Source organism: Alternaria hordeiaustralica (assembly GCF_023758085.1).
Source record: "Alternaria hordeiaustralica strain BMP 2776 chromosome Unknown scaffold_3, whole genome shotgun sequence".
NCBI classification, from domain to species: domain Eukaryota; kingdom Fungi; phylum Ascomycota; class Dothideomycetes; order Pleosporales; family Pleosporaceae; genus Alternaria; species Alternaria hordeiaustralica.
Genome location: NW_026056775.1, coordinates 836,309 through 862,297, shown reverse-complemented (window position 1 = coordinate 862,297; position 25,989 = coordinate 836,309). Strand labels below are relative to the sequence as shown.

The 25,989-nt window shown below is 52.9% G+C and overlaps 11 protein-coding genes across 11 annotated transcripts; 7 read left to right on the top strand and 4 right to left on the bottom strand.

Annotated features, from left to right (window-relative positions):
* Positions 1 to 14: 14 nt before the first annotated feature.
* On the bottom strand, positions 15 to 654 carry J4E84_002453 (uncharacterized protein; the record flags this gene model as incomplete). The annotated part of the gene is made up of 2 exons (XM_049385078.1): positions 15 to 397; positions 447 to 654. 2 exons carry the CDS (start codon positions 652 to 654, stop codon positions 15 to 17), a joined length of 591 nt encoding a protein of 196 aa, XP_049247101.1.
* Positions 655 to 927: 273 nt separating this feature from the next.
* Positions 928 to 1,527, top strand: J4E84_002452 (uncharacterized protein; the record flags this gene model as incomplete). Its single annotated transcript, XM_049385077.1, has 1 exon — positions 928 to 1,527. The coding sequence occupies one exon, from the start codon at positions 928 to 930 to the stop codon at positions 1,525 to 1,527; it is 600 nt and encodes a 199-aa protein (XP_049247100.1).
* A 154-nt stretch (positions 1,528 to 1,681) lies between these two features.
* J4E84_002451 (uncharacterized protein) lies at positions 1,682 to 2,750 on the bottom strand (the record flags this gene model as incomplete). Its single annotated transcript, XM_049385076.1, has 4 exons — positions 1,682 to 2,041; positions 2,088 to 2,218; positions 2,279 to 2,410; positions 2,459 to 2,750. 4 exons carry the CDS (start codon positions 2,748 to 2,750, stop codon positions 1,682 to 1,684), a joined length of 915 nt encoding a protein of 304 aa, XP_049247099.1.
* Positions 2,751 to 3,812: 1,062 nt separating this feature from the next.
* Positions 3,813 to 4,339, top strand: J4E84_002450 (uncharacterized protein; the record flags this gene model as incomplete). Its single annotated transcript, XM_049385075.1, has 2 exons — positions 3,813 to 4,002; positions 4,059 to 4,339. The coding sequence occupies 2 exons, from the start codon at positions 3,813 to 3,815 to the stop codon at positions 4,337 to 4,339; spliced, it is 471 nt and encodes a 156-aa protein (XP_049247098.1).
* Positions 4,340 to 7,019: 2,680 nt separating this feature from the next.
* Positions 7,020 to 10,256, top strand: J4E84_002449 (uncharacterized protein; the record flags this gene model as incomplete). The annotated part of the gene is made up of 1 exon (XM_049385074.1): positions 7,020 to 10,256. The coding sequence occupies one exon, from the start codon at positions 7,020 to 7,022 to the stop codon at positions 10,254 to 10,256; it is 3,237 nt and encodes a 1,078-aa protein (XP_049247097.1).
* A 5,394-nt stretch (positions 10,257 to 15,650) lies between these two features.
* Positions 15,651 to 16,686, top strand: J4E84_002448 (uncharacterized protein; the record flags this gene model as incomplete). The annotated part of the gene is made up of 3 exons (XM_049385073.1): positions 15,651 to 15,793; positions 15,845 to 16,280; positions 16,333 to 16,686. The coding sequence occupies 3 exons, from the start codon at positions 15,651 to 15,653 to the stop codon at positions 16,684 to 16,686; spliced, it is 933 nt and encodes a 310-aa protein (XP_049247096.1).
* A 623-nt stretch (positions 16,687 to 17,309) lies between these two features.
* J4E84_002447 (uncharacterized protein) lies at positions 17,310 to 18,920 on the top strand (the record flags this gene model as incomplete). The annotated part of the gene is made up of 1 exon (XM_049385072.1): positions 17,310 to 18,920. The coding sequence occupies one exon, from the start codon at positions 17,310 to 17,312 to the stop codon at positions 18,918 to 18,920; it is 1,611 nt and encodes a 536-aa protein (XP_049247095.1).
* Positions 18,921 to 19,494: 574 nt separating this feature from the next.
* On the top strand, positions 19,495 to 21,443 carry J4E84_002446 (uncharacterized protein; the record flags this gene model as incomplete). Its single annotated transcript, XM_049385071.1, has 2 exons — positions 19,495 to 19,589; positions 19,844 to 21,443. The coding sequence occupies 2 exons, from the start codon at positions 19,495 to 19,497 to the stop codon at positions 21,441 to 21,443; spliced, it is 1,695 nt and encodes a 564-aa protein (XP_049247094.1).
* Positions 21,444 to 22,077: 634 nt separating this feature from the next.
* Positions 22,078 to 23,301, bottom strand: J4E84_002445 (uncharacterized protein; the record flags this gene model as incomplete). Its single annotated transcript, XM_049385070.1, has 1 exon — positions 22,078 to 23,301. The coding sequence occupies one exon, from the start codon at positions 23,299 to 23,301 to the stop codon at positions 22,078 to 22,080; it is 1,224 nt and encodes a 407-aa protein (XP_049247093.1).
* A 364-nt stretch (positions 23,302 to 23,665) lies between these two features.
* Positions 23,666 to 24,953, bottom strand: J4E84_002444 (uncharacterized protein; the record flags this gene model as incomplete). Its single annotated transcript, XM_049385069.1, has 2 exons — positions 23,666 to 24,773; positions 24,823 to 24,953. 2 exons carry the CDS (start codon positions 24,951 to 24,953, stop codon positions 23,666 to 23,668), a joined length of 1,239 nt encoding a protein of 412 aa, XP_049247092.1.
* A 247-nt stretch (positions 24,954 to 25,200) lies between these two features.
* Positions 25,201 to 25,752, top strand: CWC21 (RNA-splicing factor; the record flags this gene model as incomplete). The annotated part of the gene is made up of 1 exon (XM_049385068.1): positions 25,201 to 25,752. The coding sequence occupies one exon, from the start codon at positions 25,201 to 25,203 to the stop codon at positions 25,750 to 25,752; it is 552 nt and encodes a 183-aa protein (XP_049247091.1).
* Between the last annotated feature and the right edge of the window lie 237 nt (positions 25,753 to 25,989).

Here is a 25,989-nt window from a genome sequence, read left to right as displayed (position 1 = left end):
TCTCAACTCGATACTCACAAGAAAGCCAGAGCGCCGGCAATAGCGACAACGACGGGCATGTCGCGACCCCTCGCTGCGGCAGCGTTTTCTGTCTGCTCTGGTAGACCAGAGCTAGTCGCACTCGCGGCCGAGCCAAGGCTCGAAGAAGGCGTGTCAACAGCGCCGCTAGAGATGGGTGTCTCGCCCTCAGGAATTGACATGGCGCCAGTGGAGTCTTGAGGGGGGATTGATACGTCCGTTACAGTGGGCATAGGAACAGGCGTTGTGACGACGGAGATGCCAGACTGTGGTGGAATTGACACGTCCGTCACGGTGGGCATGGAAACCGGAGGGATGACGGACACATCCGTTACACTGGGCATAGAAACCGGGGGAACGCTCATCATGCTGCCGGTGCCTACTATTGTTAAACACATTGCGCGACAGGCCGAAGAGGGTATACTTACATGCCGGGCATGGAGGCTGAACGCACTCCATGTAGCACGACCATGGGTCGATATCATCAGTAGCGGTCTGAGTCTGAATAGTATAGAGGGCTTCAGACTCGGGCGTGGGACTGACGAATGGCGAGGTCGCGACTGAGGGTGTATCGTCTTGGGCAACGGCAACGCTAGCCAGAAGCAGAAGTGTGGGGATGGAGATTGCTGCGAGCATGACGACGGTCTTGCGAAGATGGTTGAATGTTTCTTGGAAGTTTCGAAGGAGTCTTCAACTGCGAAAATAACCCAACTGGACAAGCTATAAGAATGGACGCTGTCTGCTGCCTAGGCCGCGTCGCCCCTTCCCATAGTCGCTCGGCAGCCTTCGCGTGACTGGCGGGGTGTTTTTTGAGATCTTCGCTCCTTCCACAACCGAGTAGCTTCGTCGACGTGCGAAACCTTGCACCACCAATAGTCCCCCAGCACTTCTCCGCGCCCAGCCTCCAGTATGACGACAGTCGCCGTAACGACAGAGATGAAACGTGCCGTTGCGCCCGCTGCGCTGCAGACGTTCGTATCAATCGCTCCCGAGGCAGCCGCAGCATCAAGCCACCTTCCGAATGAGTTATCGCTCGCCCGCCAGATACTGCACAACCTCCAGTACCAGCACTATTGGTCCGACCTCCACGTACACACGCACTCACCGACTACCCACGAGCCCCTTCCCCGCCCGCTGGTCTCTGGGCTACCCCCGCGCCGCCTCTACGTACACCCCGACGAGCAGGTGGAGCTGCTGAAGAAGGCCGACCGCGAGCGGAAGGCGCGCGCCGAGGGCGAGGCAGGTGGCTTGGAGGTCAAGGCAGAGCCGGAGCGCGAATGGATACTTCCCACCAGGCTGAACGAGAAGTGGACGCTGCGTCGGCTGGCCCAGGTCTTCGATGCCATCACCATGGTCCCGTCGGCAGCAGACGCGTCGACAGTAGAGGGGGACCGCCCTACCAACCCTTGGAGAACAACCAAGCGCGTACTATTAGCGTCGGTAGACACGGACAGCACAGTCGTGTACTACATTGTGCACGATGGCGTCGTTAAGCCTCGCCAGAACTGAACAAGGCCTTGCGCCAGTTGTCGCACACATCTACTACCCCAGCGCATATTGCACAGGCTGTCACGGAAAGGACACGTGCGAGATATTTCATACTGCTACGAAGGACCGAACATTTCTCAGCTACGTCCACTGACATACTCAGCGTCCACGACCCTCATGGGATCTCAGGGAAGATGAAATCTCCCGGCTTCGGCATCTCGTAGAAACGGCTCATGTTCACCTCCGTCTCTGGTGGGAGCTGGTGCGCTTCCGCCCACTCTCGAACTTGCTCATAGTCTCGGCATCGGTGCCTTGTGTTGAAGTCCACGAATGGCGTCGGGTCTGGCATAGTGTCGGCCTGCCACCACACTTGACCAAGTACACCTACGTCTGGATTACACATGAGCACCTGCCTTATTATATCCAAGCAGTGCGTCGTGTGCACTCGCACGATGTACTCGCTATTGACGAAGGGTCCTTCCTTCTTTGCCGAATAATAGGAATAGTTCCAATATAGAGTTTTACGGAGAAGGTCCTTCGAAACGTTAGTGATGTACTGTCCGCTACCTGATCTTGCATACCAGACAGTGCAAGTGATGGAGGCCTTCTACGTTCGCTGGGAAGCCACCTCCATACTCTTGGCTGACTTTCACCTGGTCGTGTCGCAATCCGGTTTGCTCAGCTTCGTCCTCGGGTATCACAACACTCCGATCTAGTATGGGAATCAGCACTGAGTGTGCGCATTGCTGGTAATGCTAGACAATCGACTTACAATTGACACCCAGCGCATCCCATGCAGCATCAACTTCTTGTCCTGCCGGTTGGCGATAGATGTTCTGATGGAGAAAACTACCGTTGAACAACTGCGTGTGCCAATTTGGTTTCACATCTCGGACGACCGGTGCTGTTGCCGTCAGTAAGGACATGTATTCTTCGCAAGTCCATTACATACAGTATCGCGAAACGTGATGGATACAAAAGTCATCTGGATCAGAGATCAAAGCTGACCTGTTCACAGTGAAGGCTATCCACAAAGCAGCACCAACGTATACGATGGTACATGCTATGAGGGTCCTCACTGCGACTCGCACATCGCGGCTCGATCCTTGGAACGCTGGTGATTTGAGCGTCAGTAAGGTCGACGAAGAAGAGCCAGGCAAAAGAGTGTCGTCGTCGTCATGGCACTCGGAGTCGTGTTGGAGTAACCGCTCGTGCCGAGGACGATTGCGGAGGATGTCGAACATGAAGAGATTGCAGTTCAGATACACGCGTTCTGAGATCGGAAACTGGTCGACGATGAGAGAGTAGCAAGGAGATCGCGATAGACCTGCTATCGCAGCAAGGGATGCGAGTCCCCCCAAGTCGCTTTACCAGACGACTGGGACTCAACACCGTCTATCCCTATAATCTTCTACGTACGACTTTCGTAACGAATTGGACATCAGTACGACTTAACCAGCCGTGTAGGACAAGCAGTGACACTGTGATGGGCGTCAGACATGTCAAACACGTTAGTCGTGCGATGTGAAAGGCGACATATATCACTCCGCTAGCAGCACCGCACCCTATCATATCTTTGGAATTCCCACTAACAGTATCCGACTTTCTTTCATTGAGGCATCAATCGCCGTACTGGTCACGATCGTACCGTACTATTGAAGAACCTGCGTAAAGGTACCCCAACGCTACCATAGCTTGACCGAATGACTTACTCCGCCTTACTGCTATGGAGATGCGCTCTACACTCACACCGAATTGGGGTCACAATAAGCAAACATGTATGCCGGAATAACTATCACGACTTAATTGGGACACATGACGCTGACTCCATAGCAACGACGCACAGCTACACCTGTCCTGCAATCTTCACTCATCAACCAGTAGGCGTTATTACCGGAAGAGTACGTCTTGCTTGCTTCACTTGAAGGCGGTGTACATTGTTGAGCGCATCTGAACTACGTCTTCCCAAAACTTCGGACCAATATCACTTTACCGATGTTGTCTTTGCACAACCTACAGCAGCGACTTCATTGCACCTGCGCGAGCTACGTGGTGCATGCTTCCCTGATGCTTGCAGTCAATGCGAGCAGATACAATATTACGCGCATGCGGATGCAACCTTACGCCATGCTCACTACAGTTGGCCTCTGTAATGAGGTTGTACTCCATAGGCACTGCAAGCCGACATGTACAAAAAGGTGACTCCCGTGGCGAAACTGGGAAATCACCACAACAGTCTTCCCTCAAGGTTACTTCCTCGACATCCTTGAAAGTCTCCGCTGTCTCACGGCCGATCATTCCCTGCCATGCATCTCGAACTGGTTCTCGTGGGTCTCGCCGCCCTTGCGGCAGCTATGCCACTCGACAAGAGGGGTGACGACTCCGCGAATCAAGCCCAAGATATCAACTACAAGGAATACGCCGGCTACCGCCCGTACTATCAGTACGGAGATTATTCTTCACCGGCCGAAGCGGAGGCAGCGAAGACGCAGCAAGGTACATTCTCTCGCCCTCCAACTTCCCGAATGAAAGCACTCCTAACGGTCCAGTAGATTCAGCGGCTACGAACATGAAGCGCGACGAACCCTTATCCAAGGAAGAGGTGTACGATAAGTACGATAAGTACGAGTCCTACGGCGTGTATTACGAGAATTACAATCCGTACCCTGCTTCTGTAGAAGCCGAAGCCGCGAAGATGAACGCCAAGATGGAAAAGCGCCATATCGTGGATATGCCCAAGGAGATGATGGATCAGATGGCCAACAGCGAGAAGCGTGACGAGCCCAAGGAGATTCAGGCTGCAGGGGATTCTTGGTACCAGTCTTACATGTAAGCTTCTTCTCCTCTTTCCTTCTTCTTCTTCCGATGTCTCTCCCCTGGACATCCAGCCTTCTCTCCTCCTTTGTTCATTGCAATCATTCTCGTCTTCATGTGCCGGATCAACACTAACTGGATTCCCTTGTAGCCCCTACTCAAACTACGGCAAATACGGCGGTGCAGCTGAGGCTGAAGTCGCCAAAGCTGGATGCATCATGGCTGCGAGTGGCTGTGTTGAATGAGCCTTTAGCAAGGGCGACGGCTCGCTGCATGAACGAGTGTAGGATGCTGCACACGATCGATTGCCGTGTCTTTTGCGATGATGGTCGCGCTGTCGCTCGTTTGTATGTAAAGCTGCTAGAGGGGTCGTAATGAAGGGAATGGAAATAAAAGTGTCGCTCCTTGTATGTGGCTCTTTGATGATGTTTGGTGAATTGGCTCTATATTTTGGTCCGTTTGACTGCTTGACTGGTAGTATCATGAACTACGATCACCTTTAGATTTTGGTATCCTAATCATCTCATCCTTCAGAAGTGACTCAACAATACTTTTGCCAAGTAGCAAACTTCTCTATAGGCTTGGTTGGTAATGGCAGGATGTAGCAACAAAGATTGGATCGACGTGATCGTAAAGGGTGAATACTCCACCTTCTCTGGGACTACTACACCCTCACTGCCAGGCTAGCCATGGTATTGGCTCGGTCGTTCGTGTCAATGCAGTCGTGCGTGGCTCATCGGGTACGCGCCATCGGGATGTGGAGCAGCCTGGGTACACTACACAGAACTACTCTTACGGGTGAACGTCTGGCGTTGGCGCATGGGTAACAAGGCCGCCCCTAGTAATACCCGATGACATATAGCATTACAGATATCGTTATGCGTGGGATGCAGAGGATTCAGGATTCAGCAGCAGGATCTATTGATCTTGTTGGATCGATCGGCTGTCGCGTATGGCCGTATAGGCGCTTGCTCCATCTTCCCATATCGAATATCGGTAACCTCGGCTCGAGTTGCATATGGCCCCAACAATGCACACACCCAGTCCCAGAGTTGCAGTGCGTAGTGCCAGCGAACCAAATGCAGTATGAATCGCATTCCAATACTACGTCTGAGAGGTTCGCCCATGTGCGCGTGGTCAAGTGTACAACACGAGATGAAGAAATATGGATAAATCAGCCACTCATATTATGAGAGCGACGTGCAGGGATCAGTGTAGAACGGCCCCCTCTCAAGACAAATGCAATTACGAACCAGGAAAGATGGGTTATCTCAAATCGTCGGACGACTCCTGAACCGTGCCCGCAGAAGGCAGCTAGAAGGCCTGTCATGGTTCAGTCCGTAACGTTAAACTGGGGGCAGGGGGTTGGTCGTGTCGACACGCCCGAATCGATGACGCACCCGAGACGAAAAGCCCACAGGTGCCTACCTCTGGTCCTAACAACGAACGTGTACATATGTATGCGCCGCAAATATTGAAACGCATTCTTCCGGTGGTAGTCGCATTTCCTACTTTGCAAATGGTCCACTTGGCCAAGTTAGATGGTGATGGTTGTGCACTACCCTCGTGATGCACCCGCCGCCCATGTTTGTAGGCAACATCGTGGCACCAGGCTTAAGCGACCGGCGCACAGTCTCGCGCGAAAGGGCGAAGCCGGAGATTGGACGCAAGTGGTCGAATCGGAAAATAAGACATATGGGTTATATAGAAGCGCAATGTAGAGCTCATATACCTCGCGTGCGTCTAACGTGTCGCAACGTTGAACAGGGCGGGCGCCCCGCAGCATAGCGACCACCTGGCACACGACGGGTCCCGCCAGCCACAGCGCACCGGGCTCCACGGAGATGCGCTCGTGATGTGCAGAGCCGGTGTAGAGTTATACATCATATATGTGCATATGAGGCGCCTTACAGCGATGTATGAGGATAGGCAGCGTACAGCCTGGGCGGCGATCATGGTCCGCTCGAGGCTTGGTGGCACTGGAAACTGCTTTGTGATGTCTGAATAATCAGCACCGGGTCTCGACGTGCAAGGATTGCCATGTGGGGAAGGGCAGGATTGTGTGGCTTGCATCGGCCAACGTGCGGCCAGTGACTTGAGTGGGCCGACGAGTTTGATCGCGGTTTAATCGGACGTCGACGGGAGGCAAGCGTACGAATCGCAAGGGCGCCATTACATGGCCATGCTTCCGTCCCTTGTACAGGCGGCATGGGGAATGCAGCCATAGTATAGGCGGAGGGATAGGCCGCAGCAAGCACCTCTTGGAAGGCTTTCATACATCACCCACCGTCGTCATACCTCGTTTCTTGTCTCATCCAGCCCCGAGTTGTGTCGGCCTGGCTGCGTGCTGCTTCTCTGCTCCCGTCGCGCGTGCTGACGCTCAATCCACCTCCCCACATACCCAGCTCGCGCTTTGATATAGAGACTAGCGCCCCCACTGGACTCCAAGCAAGGGCCGTAACTATCCTGTGGAGAAGTCGGAGCTTACCATTTCCCCTTCTTCGGCCGGCGTTCCGATCCAAGCACACGACGTTTGGACGTCTCGACGCCTGATTCTGCCTGCGATGTTGTTTTGGGGCCTTGGGTGCAGGCGCATATGAAATATTTCTTCTTCTGATCTTGAAGTTTGGAACCTGATGTAAGACTGACTGCCTCGGCGCTACGCAACAGCTCCACGACGGCAGGCAGTCGTCGAGAACATGGCCGACTCCGGCGCAACCGCAACCTCCATAGCCACGCCCTCGCACGCGCGCTTCGACAACGACGACTCGCTCCTGCTGGCTGAATTCGGCTTGCCTGAACTTCGAGCCTCTCCGAATGCGACTGGGACTAGTCCGTCTAACATTATGGGCTCGTTTTCCGACTTCGACATGACGTTTGCGCAGAGCCAAGGATTCGCGTCCAATTTCGACGGCATACAACCAAAGATTGAGGCTGGATATGCGGACCACAGAGGCAGCGTCGGCAACATGAGCGAAGAGGGTATGAGTGGTGGCGGGAGTGCGCATCCAAATCGGATGAGCATTGGAGGAAGCCCCGGCCGCGACGGAAACAACACCAGCCCCGAGAGCGCACCTGCCATGGGTATGCTCGCAATTGGCGAATCGATGAATGATGCTTCGGCGTATGCCATGAACAGCGGCAATGACGGCACAAACCATTCGACTACATCGCGAAGGAGCAAGGACGATGCGCAAGATCCGCCACTTTGGAGCGAGATGAAGACAAAGGCTGGTAAGGAGAGGAAACGACTGCCTCTCGCTTGCATCGCATGTCGAAGGAAGAAGATTCGCTGCTCTGGCGAGAAGCCAGCCTGCAAACACTGCCTGCGGAGCCGGATACCGTGTGTCTACAAGGTCACCACTAGGAAGGCTGCACCGAGGACGGACTATATGGCGATGCTGGACAAGAGGCTCAAGCGCATGGAGGATCGTGTCATCAAGCTGATACCAAAGGAAAGCTTGCCTTCTGTTGCGAATGTGGGCAGATCCGTCGTTAAGCCCGCTATCCCCGGCGCCCCACCCAAAACACCCACCACGAAGAAACGCGCCGCAGAAGAAGCCTTTGGCAACGAGCTGGACGAATGGTCGAAAGCAAAAGGAGGAGATCCAGAAACCGCTGGGTCGACATCGCATGGGAAGGAATCAGACGAGAGCAAGCTTCTTACGGAAGGCGCGGAGAGCTTGCCGTCGAAAGAGATCCAAGAACACCTGGCTGAGGTGTATTTTGACTTTGTCTACGGGCAAAGCTACCCACTCCTGCACAAGCCGAGCTTTATGCGAAGACTAGCAGCTGGGAAGGTTCCGCCGGTACTGATACTAGCAATGTGCGCCATATCGGCACGATTCTCGAACCACCCGCAACTACGGACAGAGCCATGCTTCCTACGGGGCGACAGTTGGGCTGAACGAGCGCGCGAGATTGCCCTAAAACGATACGACGCACCGAATATCACCATCTTGATAGTCTACCTGCTGTTGGGGCTCCATGAGTTTGGCACATGTCAAGGCGGACGGAGTTGGATGTTTGGCGGTATGGCGCAGAGGATGGCATACGCACTACAACTGCACAAGGAGAACGAGTACGACCCACTGGTCAACGAGCCAGACAGGAAACCCCTGAGTGCTACTGATCGCGAGATACGGCGGCGGACGATGTGGTCTTGCTTCCTGATGGACCGTTTCAACTCCTCCGGTACCGACCGACCACTCTTCGTACACGAGCAGTACATCGAAGTGCAATTACCAGTCAAAGAGCACCTATACGTACACGAGATACACGCGCCCACCGAGAACTTAGAAGGCGACGTGCCAAACCCCGTTCCACCTGACAGCGGTCAACTGGCAAACCCGCGCGATAACATGGGTGTCTCGGCATACACCATACGATTGGTCTGCATATGGGGCAAACTCATCAAGTACATGAATCTGGGAGGAAAGGAACGCGAAGCAGAGCCCATGTGGTCGGCCGATTCGACCTACAACGCGATCAAGAAAGAGGCGAAAGAGTTCAAGGCTGCATTGCCTGAGATGCTTGTCTACAATCCGGAGAACTTGAAGAGCCATGCGATTGGCAAGACTGCGAACTCGTTCTTGTATCTTCACATCTTGTGGCAACAGATTATGCTGTTCATGCACAGGTTCGCGCTACCTTCGACTGCAGGCAGCAGACCACCGAAAGACATGCCGCATGACTTCCTCACGGAGTCCGCCCGCTCCGCGCTCGATGCCGCGAACCAGATCTCGATGCTCATCAACGAGGCCATGGACCACAACGTCGTCGCGCCATTCGCCGGCTACTCAGCCTTCTTCTCCTCGACCGTACATGTTCATGGTGTGTTCTCGAAGAACCCGAAGCTGGAAGCGCAATCGAAGAAGTACCTGGCATACAACGTCAAATACCTGACAAAGATGAAGAAGTACTGGGGCATGTTCCACTACATTGCAGAAAACCTGAAGGAGCTGTACCGTCAACACGCCGACGCGCAGTTGAAGGGGCCAAATGCGAGCGGTGAAAAGAAGAAGGGCAGCATATTCCAATATGGCGACTGGTTCGATCGATACCCGCACGGTGTTTCGAAAACAGACTACGAAGATGCAGCTGAGTCGAATCCGAATGAGCCAGGCACTGATGCTGTTCTGGGGCACAAGAGCGACCTGCAAAGCGTGGAAGAGTTCTTCGCATCGCTATCTCCACCGTCGAAAACCGATCAGCAACGCAAACAAGCGCGCAAGAACAAGTCGAAGTCGATCTCAAAACCTGCTGATCTCGCTTCGGCCAACCAACAAGATCTGCCACGCTTACAACGACACAACAGCCAATCTCAGCAAAATCATGCCGCTCGACTGCAAGCGCAGCAGCAAATGAACATAAACATGGCCTCGCAAGACGCAATAGATGCCGCCATCGCCGCAGGCTACGACCCCGCTGCTCTCTTCGCCCAACAACAGCAACAACACGCCTCACCCCAACAATTCCTCGCCGACTTCGCAGGTTCCCACCACGCGCATCAACAGCACCCTCACCACCCATCGCTTCCCCTCATCAACACCTCACCCACGATGATCCATCCCTCACACGCCCACCAAATGGACCCTACGAACCTCTCCCCCTTCCCCGATCTAGCCACCGACTTCAACAATTCTTTCTGGAACCTCGAAGCCATGGGTCTGGGCAACAATGCGAACAACAACAACTTCTTCGATCCGATGAGCAGTTACTTCGTGCCGTTCAATGTGGAGCCGCCACCACAACACAGTCTAGGCGACGACGGCGTTTTCTCCGGGCAAGGAGCTGAGGCATATGGTTTTGCGCTGGGCGCGGGGACGCCTGTTGATTTGGATATGATGCACGGTGGAGGTGGGTCGAGGATGCATAGGGGCAGTGTTAGTGGGGGGAGACCGAGTTTGGGAAGGAGGGGCACGGGATTGGAGTAAAGGGGTGTTTTCTGAGTTCGGCTGGGCACAAAAAGGTTGACATGGGAAAACTAATGTAGTAATGAGTATTGGGTATATACCATTTTGCGGAATTCTCGCAGTCAGTGAGAGGTTGCGCATGGCGTTAGATGTACTGTGTACATAGGGAAAATCGTAGTATGATCTTGTATGGGCCGTCTTCGCTGTACGTCCTGCGAACTTTGCCACCCGAGAGGGTTTTCGCGCAGCTTACTCTCACCAGACCACCAATCGCTCATTAGTGATGAGCTCACCGGTCTGTGGGTAGCTAACCGTATCACTGGTTGGCCATGCATTGCATGAACGCCACCAGCTGCGTTGGCGCCTAACCTGATCTCAGCCGCAGTTCCACCTTGTTGCTTCGGCCACATCGAGTTGACTTCTACCACCTCGATCCACGAGCGCAAGAACAGCTACCGAAAGAACAATGGAGGAGGACGACCTACCCGATCTTGAAATTGGGATCCGCTCGGTGGGAGACGACTGGCGCACTTCAAATCCAAACGTACGCCCAGAAATATCACCCATTCCTATCCTGAGCGACATTCTGCAGAAAAACGAGGCTCGCTCATTCGAAGGGGCCTACGAGGATGAGGATCTACCTGATCCTACCACAGGAGATTCGTTGGGGGACGACGAAATTCGCATACTAGTCCTGTATCCATCGGACGACGACTCCAATGCCCCACTTCGAGGCCGAAGAGAACGACAACAGTTGTTACCAGATGGACCGCTGAGCACCGAACGTCGTAGTGGAGGATACGATGCTGTCTCATACACATGGGGGACCAACGTCTATGGAGGCTCCATTTCCATAGATGGTGCTGACTTACCAATACCTCTAAATCTCGAGCTTGCTCTAAGGAAAATTCGCGACTGGAGAAATGAGCGTCGGATTTGGGCTGACGCCGCCTGCATCAACATGGCCGATTTGATCGAACGAGGACATCAGATTTTCAAGATTCGAAAGATTTTCCAATGTGCTGATATGGTGTCGGTCTGGTTAGGAGAAGAGACTAGGAATGATATAGGGTTATTTCCGTTCATGAGCCGCGTCGCAAGGACCAGCGACGTGGATGACCCAGTATTTGGAGATGCGTACGACACGCATTGGCAAGCTTTGCAAGTTTTGTTGATGCACCCATACTTCACGCGTATATGGGTTGTGCAGGAACTTGCTTTTGCGCATCATATCGACATTCGTCTGGGCTATGGTAGACTCTATTGGAAAACGTTCTTGAAGGCGATCCGTGCATCACGAGCCAGATTCGCTCAGCGTCAAAACAAGCTGTCATTACACGTCGATAGCCGAGTCGATAAGGCCATTTCTTTCGCACTCAACATCGACGAATGCTCTGGCCTTAGTAAGAATGGACACGTAAAACTGCCCGTACTCTTTTTAGAGGAGTTGGTGTTCAGATTCTCGGCCGCCGAAGCATCGCATCCACTCGACTATATATATGGTCTGCTAGAAGTAGCGGTCGATGTTGACACATGGAAATCGCACGGAGGATTTCCCAATTATGATAGATCATGGGAAGAAGTCCAAACGACTTTTTACATGCTTTGCATTACACACTCCGGGAGTCTGGATGTCATCTTCCGTCCGTGGAAATGGCTTCAACCATCACCATGGTCATCCTATCAGGCCGAGGAAAGGGTCCACACAGTTTCCTTGGTACAAGCTCCGGGGCAAAGGTCGCCATATAACATGTTCGATGGCTGTCATCTGAACCCCATGATGCGAGGGCTCACCATGATAACCGAGGACCTTATATTCACCCAAGGCTACCTCTTCGATGAAGTAGAGGCCATCACTGATGTTCATGACAATTCGAATATAGCTTTCCCTAGATCGTGGCTGTCTGAGGATTTCATAGATGATGCACCAAAGTTCGCTCGTACGTTACTGGCCAGCGCTATGGAATTAGAATTCGATTCAAGCCTCGATATCGCTCAATGCATTCGTCTCCTAGCGGAAGACTCCGAAAACGGAAAGGATGAATCTACTCGCTTATCAGAACTTTGCAAGGCTTTCGAAGATCTGTATGCTTTGACAAAAGGTCGGAGGTTATTCAGAAGTAGAAGGTGGTCAGTCAAGGGCCTTGGTCCTGCTCATATGAGGGCAGGTGACTGTGAGTGTACCCTCATCTTTCTACACATGGTATGCAACTGACAAGCGAGAAGTGATCTGCTTTACCCCACAATGCAGCGTTCCCGTTGTACTCCGCATGGTGGAGAACGAAGGCTGGCGATACCAAGTCATCGGAACATGCTATGTGTGCGAGTATATGTCGGGACAGATCTCAGATCTCTTGCTCGAAGAGAAACTGTCTGTCATCGAATTCGCGGTACCATTTGGAGCAGAAAAAGCAACTTCAAAAGCCGCTAGTACGGCTACGCACATTGTGAACAATGATTCCACGAAAGAGGTGCTGCATCTCGCGCGAGACTCCAGGGCGCACATCTCCAAAGCTTCCACAAACCCATCCATGGTTCGAGAGGTGGATGTACCGCAGTTAGCCCGGGGCTATCGTATGTACTGGATCTGTGTAAGTAAAGTTTCACGTAATCATCCTGGTGCAGGTTCCGGACGCAGCCGTGACATCACGGCATCTATGTGTTCTCTTGTCGTTCTCTCGATTCCCCAATTAGTATCGCACTATCACTACATTTGGTCAGTTAGTCGAGCGATGTTTATGTCGAAACTTTATTCCTTGGCTGTGAAGAATAGACATTTACAATAGTAGGCTATCGGAAGCATTGCTAATGACGATATAGAGTTGTGGGTTCAAAGGACTCGGCCATTACATGGAGTCTAGGCCCGGTGCGATAAGAGAACTTGCCACAGAGCTTCAGAATGGAGGATACACAGTTACTCTGGAGCCCTACAATTCCTTCGATATCTGGAACAACTTCTTTGATATGGCTATATCGCGACTTCAAATGACGGCAGAAAACTTCTGGAAACAATACGTTACCGCCACACTCTATACACCATCAACAGCGGTGCCAGTCATAAAGCCCGCCGATGGTCTCAGGAATACGTGCGTTTCTGTTCCGGACGGACCAAAGAAGACCCCAGCGCTTGTACCAAACACAGGTAGCAGTGGTAATCCGAGGAACTCGGCAAGCACACCTTCTGCGCAAAGCCAAGGTACTGCAAACCGAAGCACATTCCCATCTGGTACATCGGTGCCACCCCAAGCCGTCCCAGTCGCCTCGTCGCAAGTGACAGCAGCAACATTGTCGAACCCGTCAAACGTGACAATTCCTTCATCCGGCGATTTTATTCATGTTTGCTTCAAAGTGAAGAGGTACTTCAAGCTTCGCCATGACTTACTTCTAACCCAGGTCAGTAAAGATCGTGAGCTTTTCGCCAATCTTCGAGAGGCGTATGATGCAAACTTCTCATGGGCTCATCGCAAACTTGGCATCTGGACTGTACAAAAGATCAACTTTGTCAAGGTAAATAGCAGCTACTGTAGCGAGGATATCTCTGACTATACGTGCAGTTCAATTTGTTGGAGCGCAATGAGGTTCACAGTCTTCAACATGGCACACCGCCGGCAAGCGAAACGCATTACGCTTTGGAGCCCCAATCGCGAGGTCACGAGCCTGCTCTGGACAACGACATTCTCATGCATCGATTCACTTGTTCGATGAAGGAGGAGTTTCTAAAAGATAGCATATGCTTCAAGCGTATCCCTAAACGTATTGATCGTCCAGAGCCCTGGAACCACAATGAGCACCCAGATCTTGGCATAGGCTGGGGGTTACAACTAGAGGAAGGATGTTTCCACCGCCTTTGTATAGTCGTTGTCGGCGGAGTCGTTGTGAGCGCTGTGATTGGAGTGATCTGGTCGGCTCTTACTAGAGACGTACAGAGTGGTTTCGTTGTTGCTAGCTGGCTACTCACCAGTGGGACTATTTTGGTAGCCACGATCCAGCTACTAGTGACATTGCCGTCAATTTGAGAGACAGAGCAGGATGGCACTATCAGAACCAGACGTCACATACCTGCTTACGAAAGCCAGTATGATGTGTGCACCTCATACAAGGAAAAAGCGAACAGGTCTGCAGCCTACATCAACATAGAAACCTGCAAAGTAGGTGCACTAACGTCGATGTAGGCTCTAGGCCTGTTCAGTTTTTTCCCTAGGTTGACGTGTGTGCTTACCATTGCAGTGTTATCATGATTGAAAGCGCTGTCTTGATGTTCTCGATTACCAGACGTAACTCCCAAACCAACTTTCGCGCCGCCTGCCCCATTTCAGCCACTCCACTTCATCAACACCTCGACCCATCCACTTACCAACCATCGCAGCCACATCCAAAAAACCCACCCCAGCCTCGGATCACAGGATCCGTCGCATATCATACCAGGGCACGAGTTTGAGGGACCAGGCATTTCATGTTTGAAGATCGACCGTGTCGTTTGGTGAAACGCTAGTGGCGACGGGCCTGCAACATCATGCAGCTGCGGGTGGATCACGGCAACTAGTATTCGCCTACGCTGATGCTGAACAGGATAGTTGCGAGTGATTGGAAACCGATGATTTGAGTGTGTGGTTTTGCATGTTCGGAATCAACCGTGTTTGGTGCGACTTGTCATGCGCGCGGGGTGGAGTTACTCGTTTTGGTACGGGCTGCAAGAACAACACCACGGTGCGATCAGCACTACGACAGAGCCTCACACATGAGTAACTCACCAATACCGATCGCAGCCTGCAGCATGTGGATTGGGCTTATGTGACTTGGCTATTCTGATAGGTCAATAATGTGGTGGTGGTATTATGTGAAACATACATGCGTTTGCTTGTTTAGTGGGATTCTGCAACTCCAAAGACAGCGTTTCGCAAATCCACGATCTTGCATTGAGAGTTTCCGCCTTGGCGCCTTTAGCCTTCATCCCCAGGCGCAGACGAAACTGAGTATCGGAACGTTGACACCTCTCATCGCCTGGATAATCGGCACTCCGCCACAGCCAAGTATGGGAGGGAAACGCCTCACTGCCGCCAAGCACGTTTAGCCTTGCCGGAAGACCTTCGAAAACGCATCTTGACACATGAGCCTGCCTGTATCCATACTGAATTGTACATGCCAATGACGAGCTGAGTGGAGCGGTGGGCGGCTGTCATCCCAATGGAGAATACGATGCGATGTAGATCGACAATGCAGCGCAATGGGAAAGAGGTATAAGATGCCTTGTTGAAGCCGGCTCTACAATCATCATCAACATTCAACTCTTCAACTCCTCTACTAATACTTCGATCTCCATTAGCCTGGTGCTTCTCGCTTTTCACCTTTACTTTCAAACCACCCGTATCTTTTAATCCACCGAGTTGATCTCGATTTCAAATACACACATACAATATGCACTTCTCACCAGCTCTCGTCCTCGCCCTTGCGGCTGCCGTTTCTGCCCACGGTGTGGTCTCTGAGATCAAGGGTGCCAATGGAGTCACCATGCCTGGCTTGACTATCCAAGACGGAACTCCTCGCGACTGCTCCTCCAAGTAGGTCTCTCAACCTTATGTTCTTGAAACAGGTTACTAACCAATCTTCAGCGGCTGCGGTTCTCAAGCCGACACTGCCATCATCAGGGACCGCGAAATCTCCAGTGGCAAGACTGGTCCTCTTGGTCGCACACAAGGTAACGGCAACGTTGATGCTGCCGTTATGGTTGGTGCCTTCATGGGACAGGGTGCCGCGCCTCCTGCGAACAACGGTGCTTCTGGAAGTGTTGGCGTTGAGGACAACATCCAACAGGCTGGCCAGAGGAAGCGTCAATTCCTCAGCGGTCTTCTTGGTGGAGGCGCTGGTGGTGCTGGAGGCGCTGGCGGCAAGGCCGGTGCTACTGGTATCGCTGGACTGCTCGGTGGAGGTGGTGACAAGGTCAACGGCCCACCAGAGTCACGCGTTGCTGCCGCAGTAGGAGCGGGTGCCACAAGCGGCATGCCCACTTGCGCTGACGATGGTACCGTCACCATGACTCTGCGCCAGGTAAGCGATCACTCCTACTCATTCCCATACATTTCTAACTCATTCCTTTCAGATTAACCAGGACGGTGCTGGACCATTCACTGCCGACGTTGATGGTACCTCGGGCGGTACTGACGAGGCCGCTATGCAGCCTGCTACCGTCACCCAGGACGTTCCTGGCCTCGGTGTTCAGGGTATCTCGCTCGCCACCAACACCGAGTTTGCCATGAAGGTACAGATGCCGGCTGGTATGACTTGCGACGCTACTGTTGCTGGTGTCAACAACGTCTGCGTCATGCGCGTCCGCAACGGTGCTGCCGCGGGTCCCTTCGGCGGATCTGTTGCTTTCACACAGGGCGCCGCCGCCAGGAAGCGCGCCATCGCTTACAAGCTCAAGAAGCGCATGGAGATTGGTAACAAGAACTAAGGTGGATGTGATGAACACTCTACCCCAATGTTAATACATGGACTGGCTGGTTCAGCGCCAACGATCGATGATGGAATCGGATACATATAGATAATGAGTATTGTAGAGTATAACGAATCGCAATGAATGCTTCATAAGAAAAGAAATATGCGTCCTTCTTGCACAAGTCCGGTGGTTGCTGACGTCGGGATTAATGGATTTAAGAGTGGCGGTTTACCGGGAGAAGTGACGCCAAGGTGAAGGATCGAAAACCCACTAAGCTAAGCCTAAGGCGGACCAAGCTTATCGTAACTGCTATTCTGCCCCCGCCACCCGGTTGTTATCCTGCTCTGATGCCATCAATCAACACGGCAACAAACAGTCCAAGGTTGGGACGATATGTAGCCTTCCAGCTTCGGAGCGCTTCTGTCATAATCGTTTTTCTTTAGGATGCTACGAAACTACTCAGACCCTGTTATCGCGCAATCCACAGTAAAAATCGCAACATGCACCAAGCCATAGTACGCTATTATTCGTCACAGATCTACCGTTCCCACGCCAAGTAAAAACTAGGAAGTCGCTTATAATGGTGGTATGCCTACTTTTATGCGTCTTTCTCTCTGACCACCATCTTCCGGTTCGACATGGCCCTCTTTGATTCGAAAGCTCACGCCGAGCACCCGTCGCCCACGGCAAACTATAGCGACGATGACTTCCAACGAATGGACCCCAGTGGAGTCAAGCGAGGCCTCAAAACACGTCATCTGTCCATGATGGCGCTCGCTGGAATCATTGGACCTGGTATTCTGGTCGGTACTGGTGGCGCCCTTGCAGAAGGAGGACCGGCATCTCTGCTTATAGCTTTCAGCGTTATCGGATTCATCGCTTTCAGCATTACGCAATCCTTGGGAGAAATGACAACACTGTATCCTACTGGTGGTGCTTTCGTCACGCTTTCCGACCGATTTGTCGACAAAGCATTCGGAGTAGCGGTGGGATGGCAGTACTGGCTGGTGTGGGCATGCGTGCTAGCCAACGAGTACAATGTCATCTCCTCTATACTGGTCTTTTGGGGTCCTGAGGTGCCTCTATGGGGCTACTTTCTAATCTTCTGGTTTGCATTCCTAGGCTTCCAGATGTTGGGCGTCGAGTCTTTCGGCGAAGCGGAGTTCTGGCTTGCCCTGATCAAGCTTGCGGGTCTTTGCGCCTATTTCATCTTTGCCATCATCTATGCTTCTGGTGGTCTCATCGGGCAAGATGAAGCACTCGGATTCCGGTACTGGAATGACCCCGGCCCCTGGGTAGACGGCTTCCGTGGAGTAGCCACAGTCTTCGTTTTCGCTTCGACGTTTTACGCCGGTGTCGAGGCGGTTGCTGTGGCCGCTACAGAGACCAGAAACCCATCAGTAGCTGTACCTCTGGCAATTCGACAAGTCATTTGGCGCATTCTCTTCGTATACATCGGAGTTGCCTTCTTCTTTGGGCTCACCTGCCCTTCAAATGCGGACGGCCTAGCGAACGGAGCCAGCCGCGCACTCAAAAGCCCCATGACCATAGCGATCCAAAACGCTGGATGGCAAGGAGGCGTGCATCTGATCAATGCGTTCATCTTTATCACAGTCCTCAGCGCTGCGAACAGCTCCATCTACATTGGGTCTCGAACGATACTCTTCATGGCACAAGAGAAAATGGCGCCGAAGTTCCTTGGGAGGACGAACAGCCGGGGAGTCCCAATCTACGCCATTGTTTTCACGAACCTGTTCGGTGCGATATCTATGATGAACGTCAGCACTGGAGGTGGCCAGGCGTATTCCTACATCGTTAACCTGAGCGGTGTCTCTACCTTCCTTGTTTGGGGCTCTATCTCCTTTACGCACATTCGCTTCCGGAAAGCTTGGAAAGCACAAGGTCGAACGCCCGACATGTTACCTTTCAAGTCGCTCGCTTTCCCGTGGAATGCCTACTTTGGAGTATCAGCCAATATATTCCTCGCTCTTGTTCAGGGATGGACCACGCTGAGCCCATTTGATGCAGGCACATTTGTCGACGCTTATATTATGTTGCCGGTGTTCGGGATCATGTTTGTGGGATACAAAATCATATTCAAGACAAGTTTCAGGCGAAGCCACGAGGTTGATCTTGACACGGGAATGAGGAAGGACTTGGATATGAAGGACGAATACGTGGAGACGGAACCGCATACCGAGCCGCGAGTGAAGCAAGGCTTCGTCCAGAACCTCTGGCGAAATTTCTGAGTAACATGACCAGTGTATTTGGTCGCCTATACGATAACACCACTATCAACAAGACTGTAATTCTATCATGCGACTCTCATTCGCGCAAATGCAAGTAGCTACGAAATAAGGCTGACAATGGCTGCTTGCTGATAAATGATACCAAGCGCTTCACGCGACAATTCGCGGTGCATGCCTTTTTGAGTGACCCAATCGGTCTGAAAACCCCGCATCAATCGCCTTGGACTATACCACAATCTAATAATAACGGTTCACTAGGGTCCAGAAGGATGCGACTCCGTCAAAATCTCTCGTGGCATTACGCCCAGGAGGATCGCAAACCCTGTCGTGCTGTCGTCTCATTGGCCAGATTTGATAATAATAGCCGTGGGCCTCTGCTCGCGGGCCTGGTCGCGGTAGCCTAACTGTGTGGGCAACCACGCCGCAATGCTGCATACCTAGGTAGTGCCATGCAGCCTCCCGAGTTACTCTTCAACCACCGATGTCATTTGCGCAGTCGTACATTGTTCAATCCGTACTTGCTACACGCTCGCTCGTATAATTGAATTTCGCTGACTCCCCTCCCATTGGTCGGATGAAACTCGACCAAATTAACATGGCGACGGTGTCCGGTAAACCACGCCAGAGAGCCTGGAAACCCAAAGCACGCTCTGGCTGTAAAACTTGCAAGTAAGTCGCTGCGTCAATTATAAAGTGTGCCTATCTTCATAGCACGGTATGGCTTGCACTTTGTTTGTGGCTGGGCTCATAGCCCGCAAAGCTTCCGCCGCCCGCTGGCAGGTAACGCCAAACGTCTACCCGATAAGCCATTCTCCAGCTCCAAGCCGCGTCGTCATCAGATCCCATCACACATGAACTCGAAGCTGAATATATCGTCTTTTAGTACTGCTGTGTATCCAATAGCCTCTTGCTAATCTGTATAGAATACGCAAAGTCAAGTGTGATGAGGAGAAACCGAACTGCAGACGATGCACCTCAACGGGCCGTACGTGCGATGGCTACGATCCGACTTTCAGACCTCCGCCACCATCAACGCCCTCGCCTCCAGAGTCATCGAAAAGTTCACCGCAGTCGGTATCAAGTTGGAGCTTGACGCGGTCTCATTCACCAGTGTTCATCGCTCCAGCCATTCGTCTCGATACCAAAGAAGAGCGAGATAGCTTCGAGTTTTTCATGACGCATGCCGTCTCAAATCTGCGCGGATTCCTCGATTCGCCGTTCTGGCAACGAGAACTGCTTCAAGCCGCTCATCGTGAGCCCGCGATTCAACACTGCATTATCGCTTTGGGCGCTATGTATCGACGCTTTTCCGAAGGCTGCGACTCACGTCTGACCGAGACAGCCATACTGGATAATTATCTACAATTCGCTTTGCGACAGTCTAATCAAGCAATTCAGGACTTGTTGAAAAAGCCGAAGAGCAATGACAAAGTAGTCAAATCAGACAAGATTACGCTTATGACCTGCGCTATCTTGTTCACCAGCATGTGTTGTTTGCAAGGCTACCAACGAGACGCAATCGAACATGTACGCAGCGGCATCCGGATGTTAAACGAAGTGGACCAAGGGAAAGAAAAGTTTGATCACCCAATAGAACTGGAGTCTATACGTACCATCTTTGTGGGATTCGATACGCAGATTAGGGCGATAATGCCAACGCACATCTCACCATCCTGGGTCGCGAAGCCCAAGACTAGACCGCTGGGCAGTTCAACGAACACGCTGAGTATGTCTGCGCTACATGCGATGTTGGGACACACACAGAGCCTACTAAACAGCATCCACGCCTTCAACCAAAGAACCAAATTACGCCCCGCCGACGAAGTCGAAGAAGTATACATCGAATACCTCGATCTCATCTCACGCTACCACCGCGGCAAACTCACCATGGACAATCTCTGGAAGCAAGCCCCTGCCTACGGCGAAGAATACACAGAACCCCTCACGGCATTGGAACTAACACAAGCCCAAATGGAATTCCTCCTCCGCGCCCCACGAGCCGATCTCATCCAGAAATTCCCCTGTCTAGGCGACTTCAAACCCGCGCGGAAACCTTTCATCGAACCCTTCGACATGGCCGCACAATTCGTGCTCATCTTCGAACTCGCTGCTAAACTCCTCCCTCTTTCAGGCGCGCAGACGCCCATCTTCCAAACACCCGTTGGCCCTACATCCGCACTCTGGGCCATCGCTGTGCGCGCACCGTCTTCATGTCAGGCATTACGCAAGCGCGCTGTAAAGCTCATGCTGAGCCATCCCCGACGGGAAGGATTTTGGGATGGCATGCTTGCTGGGCAGATTGCGGAAGAGGCGTTGAGGTTGGAACAAGAACGTGCGCGAGCGGAGATGGGTATCGAGGAAGATGAGATTCATGCGGAGCTGGAGGTGCCGGAGCATTTGCGTATTATTGCGTTCTATTTGACACATCCGAAAGATAGTGATCGGACAGTCAAGGTTGAGTTTTCAGATGCGAGGGATTTGGCGATTGGAATTCCCGGGTCGGTTAAGTGGATTACTTGGTAGAAGGGTGTTCACCTGAGGTATGAGAGAGTACCAACCTGTTCTTCACTGCTGTGTCGGCACTTCGAGGTGTGGACCGATGGCGACCGGCGATGATTTCCTCCACGTCATGTCGCAACGCACGACAGTCTGCGATCTCCCGTCAACCCCAAAAGCCCGAGTCTGGCCTTACATTCGCTCAAGACATTAGCCAAGAGACTTCTCGCGTCCATCGCTGCTCTACATCCGATCAGCTCTGAATGGAGGAAGACCTTGTCCCTCGCTTCGCCAGACTACTCCAACTGCGGACAAAGACATTGTCTTATCGTCACATGAAGAGGGCAAAAGGGTTAAAGAGCACGTCGTGCAATGCACTCAAAACCAAAGAGTGCGCAATTGGAATGGAAATGGATCCATCACAGCACGATAGCGAAGGAGGATACCAGGAACTGAAGAGAAGAGGCTGAAACCCAGCAGACTATTCATATGGTCTGGTGGACCGCTCGTTCCGATAAACATAAAAGATATCTCGCTGAATGTATCGTACAAAGAGAAATATATAGTCAGCAGTCCAGGAAACCGCACATGCATGCCACACAGTAGCCGTGCCAGTCCTTCACAAACACCCTTGTCCTCTCCGTAAACAATAACAGACATCCTAAGCCCCCTCCTCACCCATCAAAAACGCATCCAGATCACTCACACCCAATCTCCCACCCGCCCTCCTCACCATCCCCGCCGCACCCCTCGCCGCAACATCCCCCTTCTTCCAATTAACCCAACTCGTACTCACAATCCTCGTTTCGGGCTTCGGCCTAGCCGTCAGCCTCAGGCCCGTTCCTAGACTACCTCTCAGGACCTTCATATCAATCTTGCCGCCGCGGATACTGCGCAGGATGTGCGAGACAGGGCTGTTGTCGTCGCCCCAGACGGAGCCGTACGAGTCTTCGCCTGGGAAGAGGATGCGGGTTGTGAGCTTTGTGAGGGGCGTGGTTTGTTTGGGAAAGAGGGTCGTGATGAGGTGTGCGAGGGCGGCGGGGGCTTCGGCCGAGGTGGAGGCGGAGAAGGACGGGAAGGTCGTGTGTATGCTGGTTGTTTGGCGGGATTCGCGGGGGAGGGGAGGGTCGAGACGGAGGCGCGGGCGCGAGGCGTTGACCGAGACGCCGTGGCGGGCTGTTCGTCGGGAGGAGGAGCGCGTGAAGCTCGTTGCTGGTCCTGATGATGGGGTGGTAAAAGATGGTGCTGCAAAGCTGCTGGATGGCGTCAAGCGCTCATCATGGCTTGTCTGGAGATCTCGTGGATCGACCTGGTTCTCTTGCTGGGGTGTGTAGTAGCCAGAGATGTAGACTCGACGCGCTTGTTTCAACAGGTAGGGGTATTGGTGCTTCAATACCAAGACGCCGTAAGGATAAGACACGTAAAGTGACAGGCCTTCCTGGTCTTCTTCGTTGTCGTGAACGACTCCGTCGGCATCAACAGTAGAACGCGCCTGCGCGATATGTCTCCGCCTACGAACACAATCGTTCAACTCGTCATTGATCAATCGGGACGTCAACATCAGCGCCACGGCACCGGGGAAGCCCAGCTTCTCGCCCTCAATGTCTTCCATGTGTCCATTCTCGACGGCAATCGTGGGTGGCTTCGCGACTGAGAGGAGAGATGCATCGTGGTGGCGGCGTGCCAGCGGCGCGAGATCAAGTGGTAGACCAGGAATTTCCGTCTTTCGGGCGCGGTCCTGTATCCGGTTGCCAAAACACGTAGTGTAGCCAGCACTAATCGTGATTGCGTGCGGTTCGGTGAGGAGGTAGTCGTAAATTTGGCATCGTATCTCAGTGGGTATCGATAAGAAGCCGCTGTAGCTGCTGCTATCCGTCACGCTCATGTTGTAATCGTAATCGTGGAAAATTTGTGGTATTCAATGGTGCCAAAAGTATGGGTCTCTAGCGGAATTTATTGTAGCAAAAGTTGATCAAGAGTAAAAACAACGTGTCCAACGACGTGTTGTTGTAAGGATGAGTGAAGGATGATGTCGACGAATCATGGATGTGGGGTGTGGAGCGGTGAAACAAACAGATGCCCTGCAGGAGCGAGTCACCGCGAGTCCCGGTGGCGGCCCCAGAGCCTCACGCGACGAGGCTGGCCAACATTCCACAGACGCCCAATCACGATTTTGCAAACGTCTGTTTGTTTACGCCAAGATGTATGCAGTTATGACTCCTCCCTTACGCTACGGTAGGTCCGTGGAGCTAATCATCCTCACTATCTTCCGCTCTTTGTTGCTCAGCCAACTTCTGCGCTTGTTCCCACTGCATCGCAAATTCTCGCAGTTGACCCTCTCCACCGCTACTTGCATCTACTACGTCTTTCGGAAGCTTGTGCGCACTGTACTGTGGAGTCGAGAAGCCGTATGCCTCGGGGTCATCTCTCCGTACGAGGCGAAACTCTGGCTGCCATAGCTCCTCAATGTCGTCCTCATCTGTGTCTTCATCCTCGTCTGAGGTGTCACTAGCTGCCTCAACTGGCACGCCCTTGTCTTCCGGTTGCGCGATCTTCAGACGCACAGTTGTTTCCTCGAGAGGTGTTGCGTCGGGTACCTCCATTGTAAGGAGTTCCATCCATGAGAAGATCAGAGGATCAGTCCGCACAGCCCATGGGTTGAAATCGACCACCCAGACCTTGTCGTGCGGCGGCGGTACGTATACGTCGAAGGTGAAGTTGGGATCGGGAAACGTGTCGCGCAGTTTCGCGTCGAAGAAGTCTTGAATGGTATCTCGCAGCTTGTCCTGCATGTTGAACAAGAAGTCAAAGTGGTTCAGATCTCGCTGGCACAGGGCAATCAGCCGGCGATTCCGCACAAAGCATCGGAACTCGACGCTTGGATTCAGCGTGATCCACTTCCTCAAGACGAGATGATAGGGAATCTCCGGGTCTGGTGTTGTAGATCGGTTGGCAGTGTCGTCAAAGGCGTGCGCCAGATCGTGTGTGACAAAGTCGCTGCTTTTCAGCAGCAGGTAGATGTCGTTTGGTGTCCGGCACTCCATGCTGTTGGTTGCGGCTATCCAAGTCGCGTCTTTTGGCGCGCTCCAGTTCAGCTTGGGTGCGACTTTGCCGCCCAATTCCTCGATGGTCCGCTCGATGGCTTCGTGTGTGTCGCGCCAGTTGGCGCTCGGGTCTTGAGCTTCGTCCTCATCGTCGTCGTTGTTGTCCGCACCCGAGAATATGCCGCTGTCATTGTCTGACCACGAAGGGTCGTCGTTCTCTTCGGGAGGGAGGATGATGCCGTCTGATCGGAGGTAGTCGAGGAAGGCGGGTGGGAGGGGGATGAGACGCGCTTTGGGTGTCACGGCGCGGTACCTATTGCAATTAGATGAAGATCTAAGAACGGGAAGGAGTAGAGACTAACTTGGGATGCCATTTGTGGTATGAGCAGTTCAGGATGTGCTCTTTGGTGACTGGTGGGAAGGGCAGTTCTCTGTACCCCACCTCAACCGGCCCTGAGGTGGTGTCGTCGCTTGTGGCGTCTTGTGTAGTCATGGTGGTCGTGAATTGTGTGAGAAGGGATGAGAGCGAAATCTCTTAAGTTTTATATCGCAAGGCAATGACTCCATCTCTGGGTGAGTCTGCGCAGTACCAAGGGTAAAGTTTTGGTGGGGCGAGCCATTCCATCATTGCGCTTGGGCCTCCGTGCTCACCTCCGAGCTCTCCGCAAACCATCCATCAGTCTCGCCAGCCACGCTCTCCAACGCGACACCCATCTCCACCCACCACATCACTGAGCACCATGGCCGACAACGTAGGCCTCACCACGCCAAGAGGTAGCGGAACCTCGGGCTACGTCCAGAAGAACCGATCCCTCCTCCGACCGCGCGACAAGATCCAGCCCTACCCCAAAGATTGGGAACATGCCAAACACCGCCCAAGACAACCAGACGCCGAGATCCTCGAACACGAAGCAAAGCGCGACATCGAAGTCAAGGTCCTTGAGCTGCGCGACAAGCTTGAAGACGAAGGCGTCGACGAAGACGAGATTGACGACCAGTGCGAAGGCCTACGCCGCAAACTCGATCAGGAACGAAAAGACGGCAAAGATCTCGGTCCTAATGCGAAGCGCCTCAAGTCGCACCAAGTCCACGACCTTGCCAAAGCAAAGGCAGAAGAGAGCGAGAGGTTGCGCAAAGCCCTGGGCATCAGCGCAGACTATGAGGAAGGAAGTCACTGGAGGAAGCAAGAGGAGAGAATGCGCGACAGTCTAGCCAAGAGGGAGGCCGAAGACGAAGAAAGGACTGCCAGAGCGAAAGAAGCCAGGCGGCATAGGGAGGACGACTCGGATTGAGCTTCTGCGAGTCTGCTATTTGGCGTTATGATCCTTTCCGATACCCATAGCCACTGTGCACCACCCTGAAGGCATGGCATTACTGCCTGGAGACTAGCATCCGAAAATCGGTCTCTGGCATCTCTACGACATACCTCTAGTACCAAAGATAGCGACTGTCGATTACTGGTGCGGAAGCTGGAGGCACAGACAGGTCAGCTTCGTCTTCCAGCTTACAGTCTAAGAAGCAGACTGACT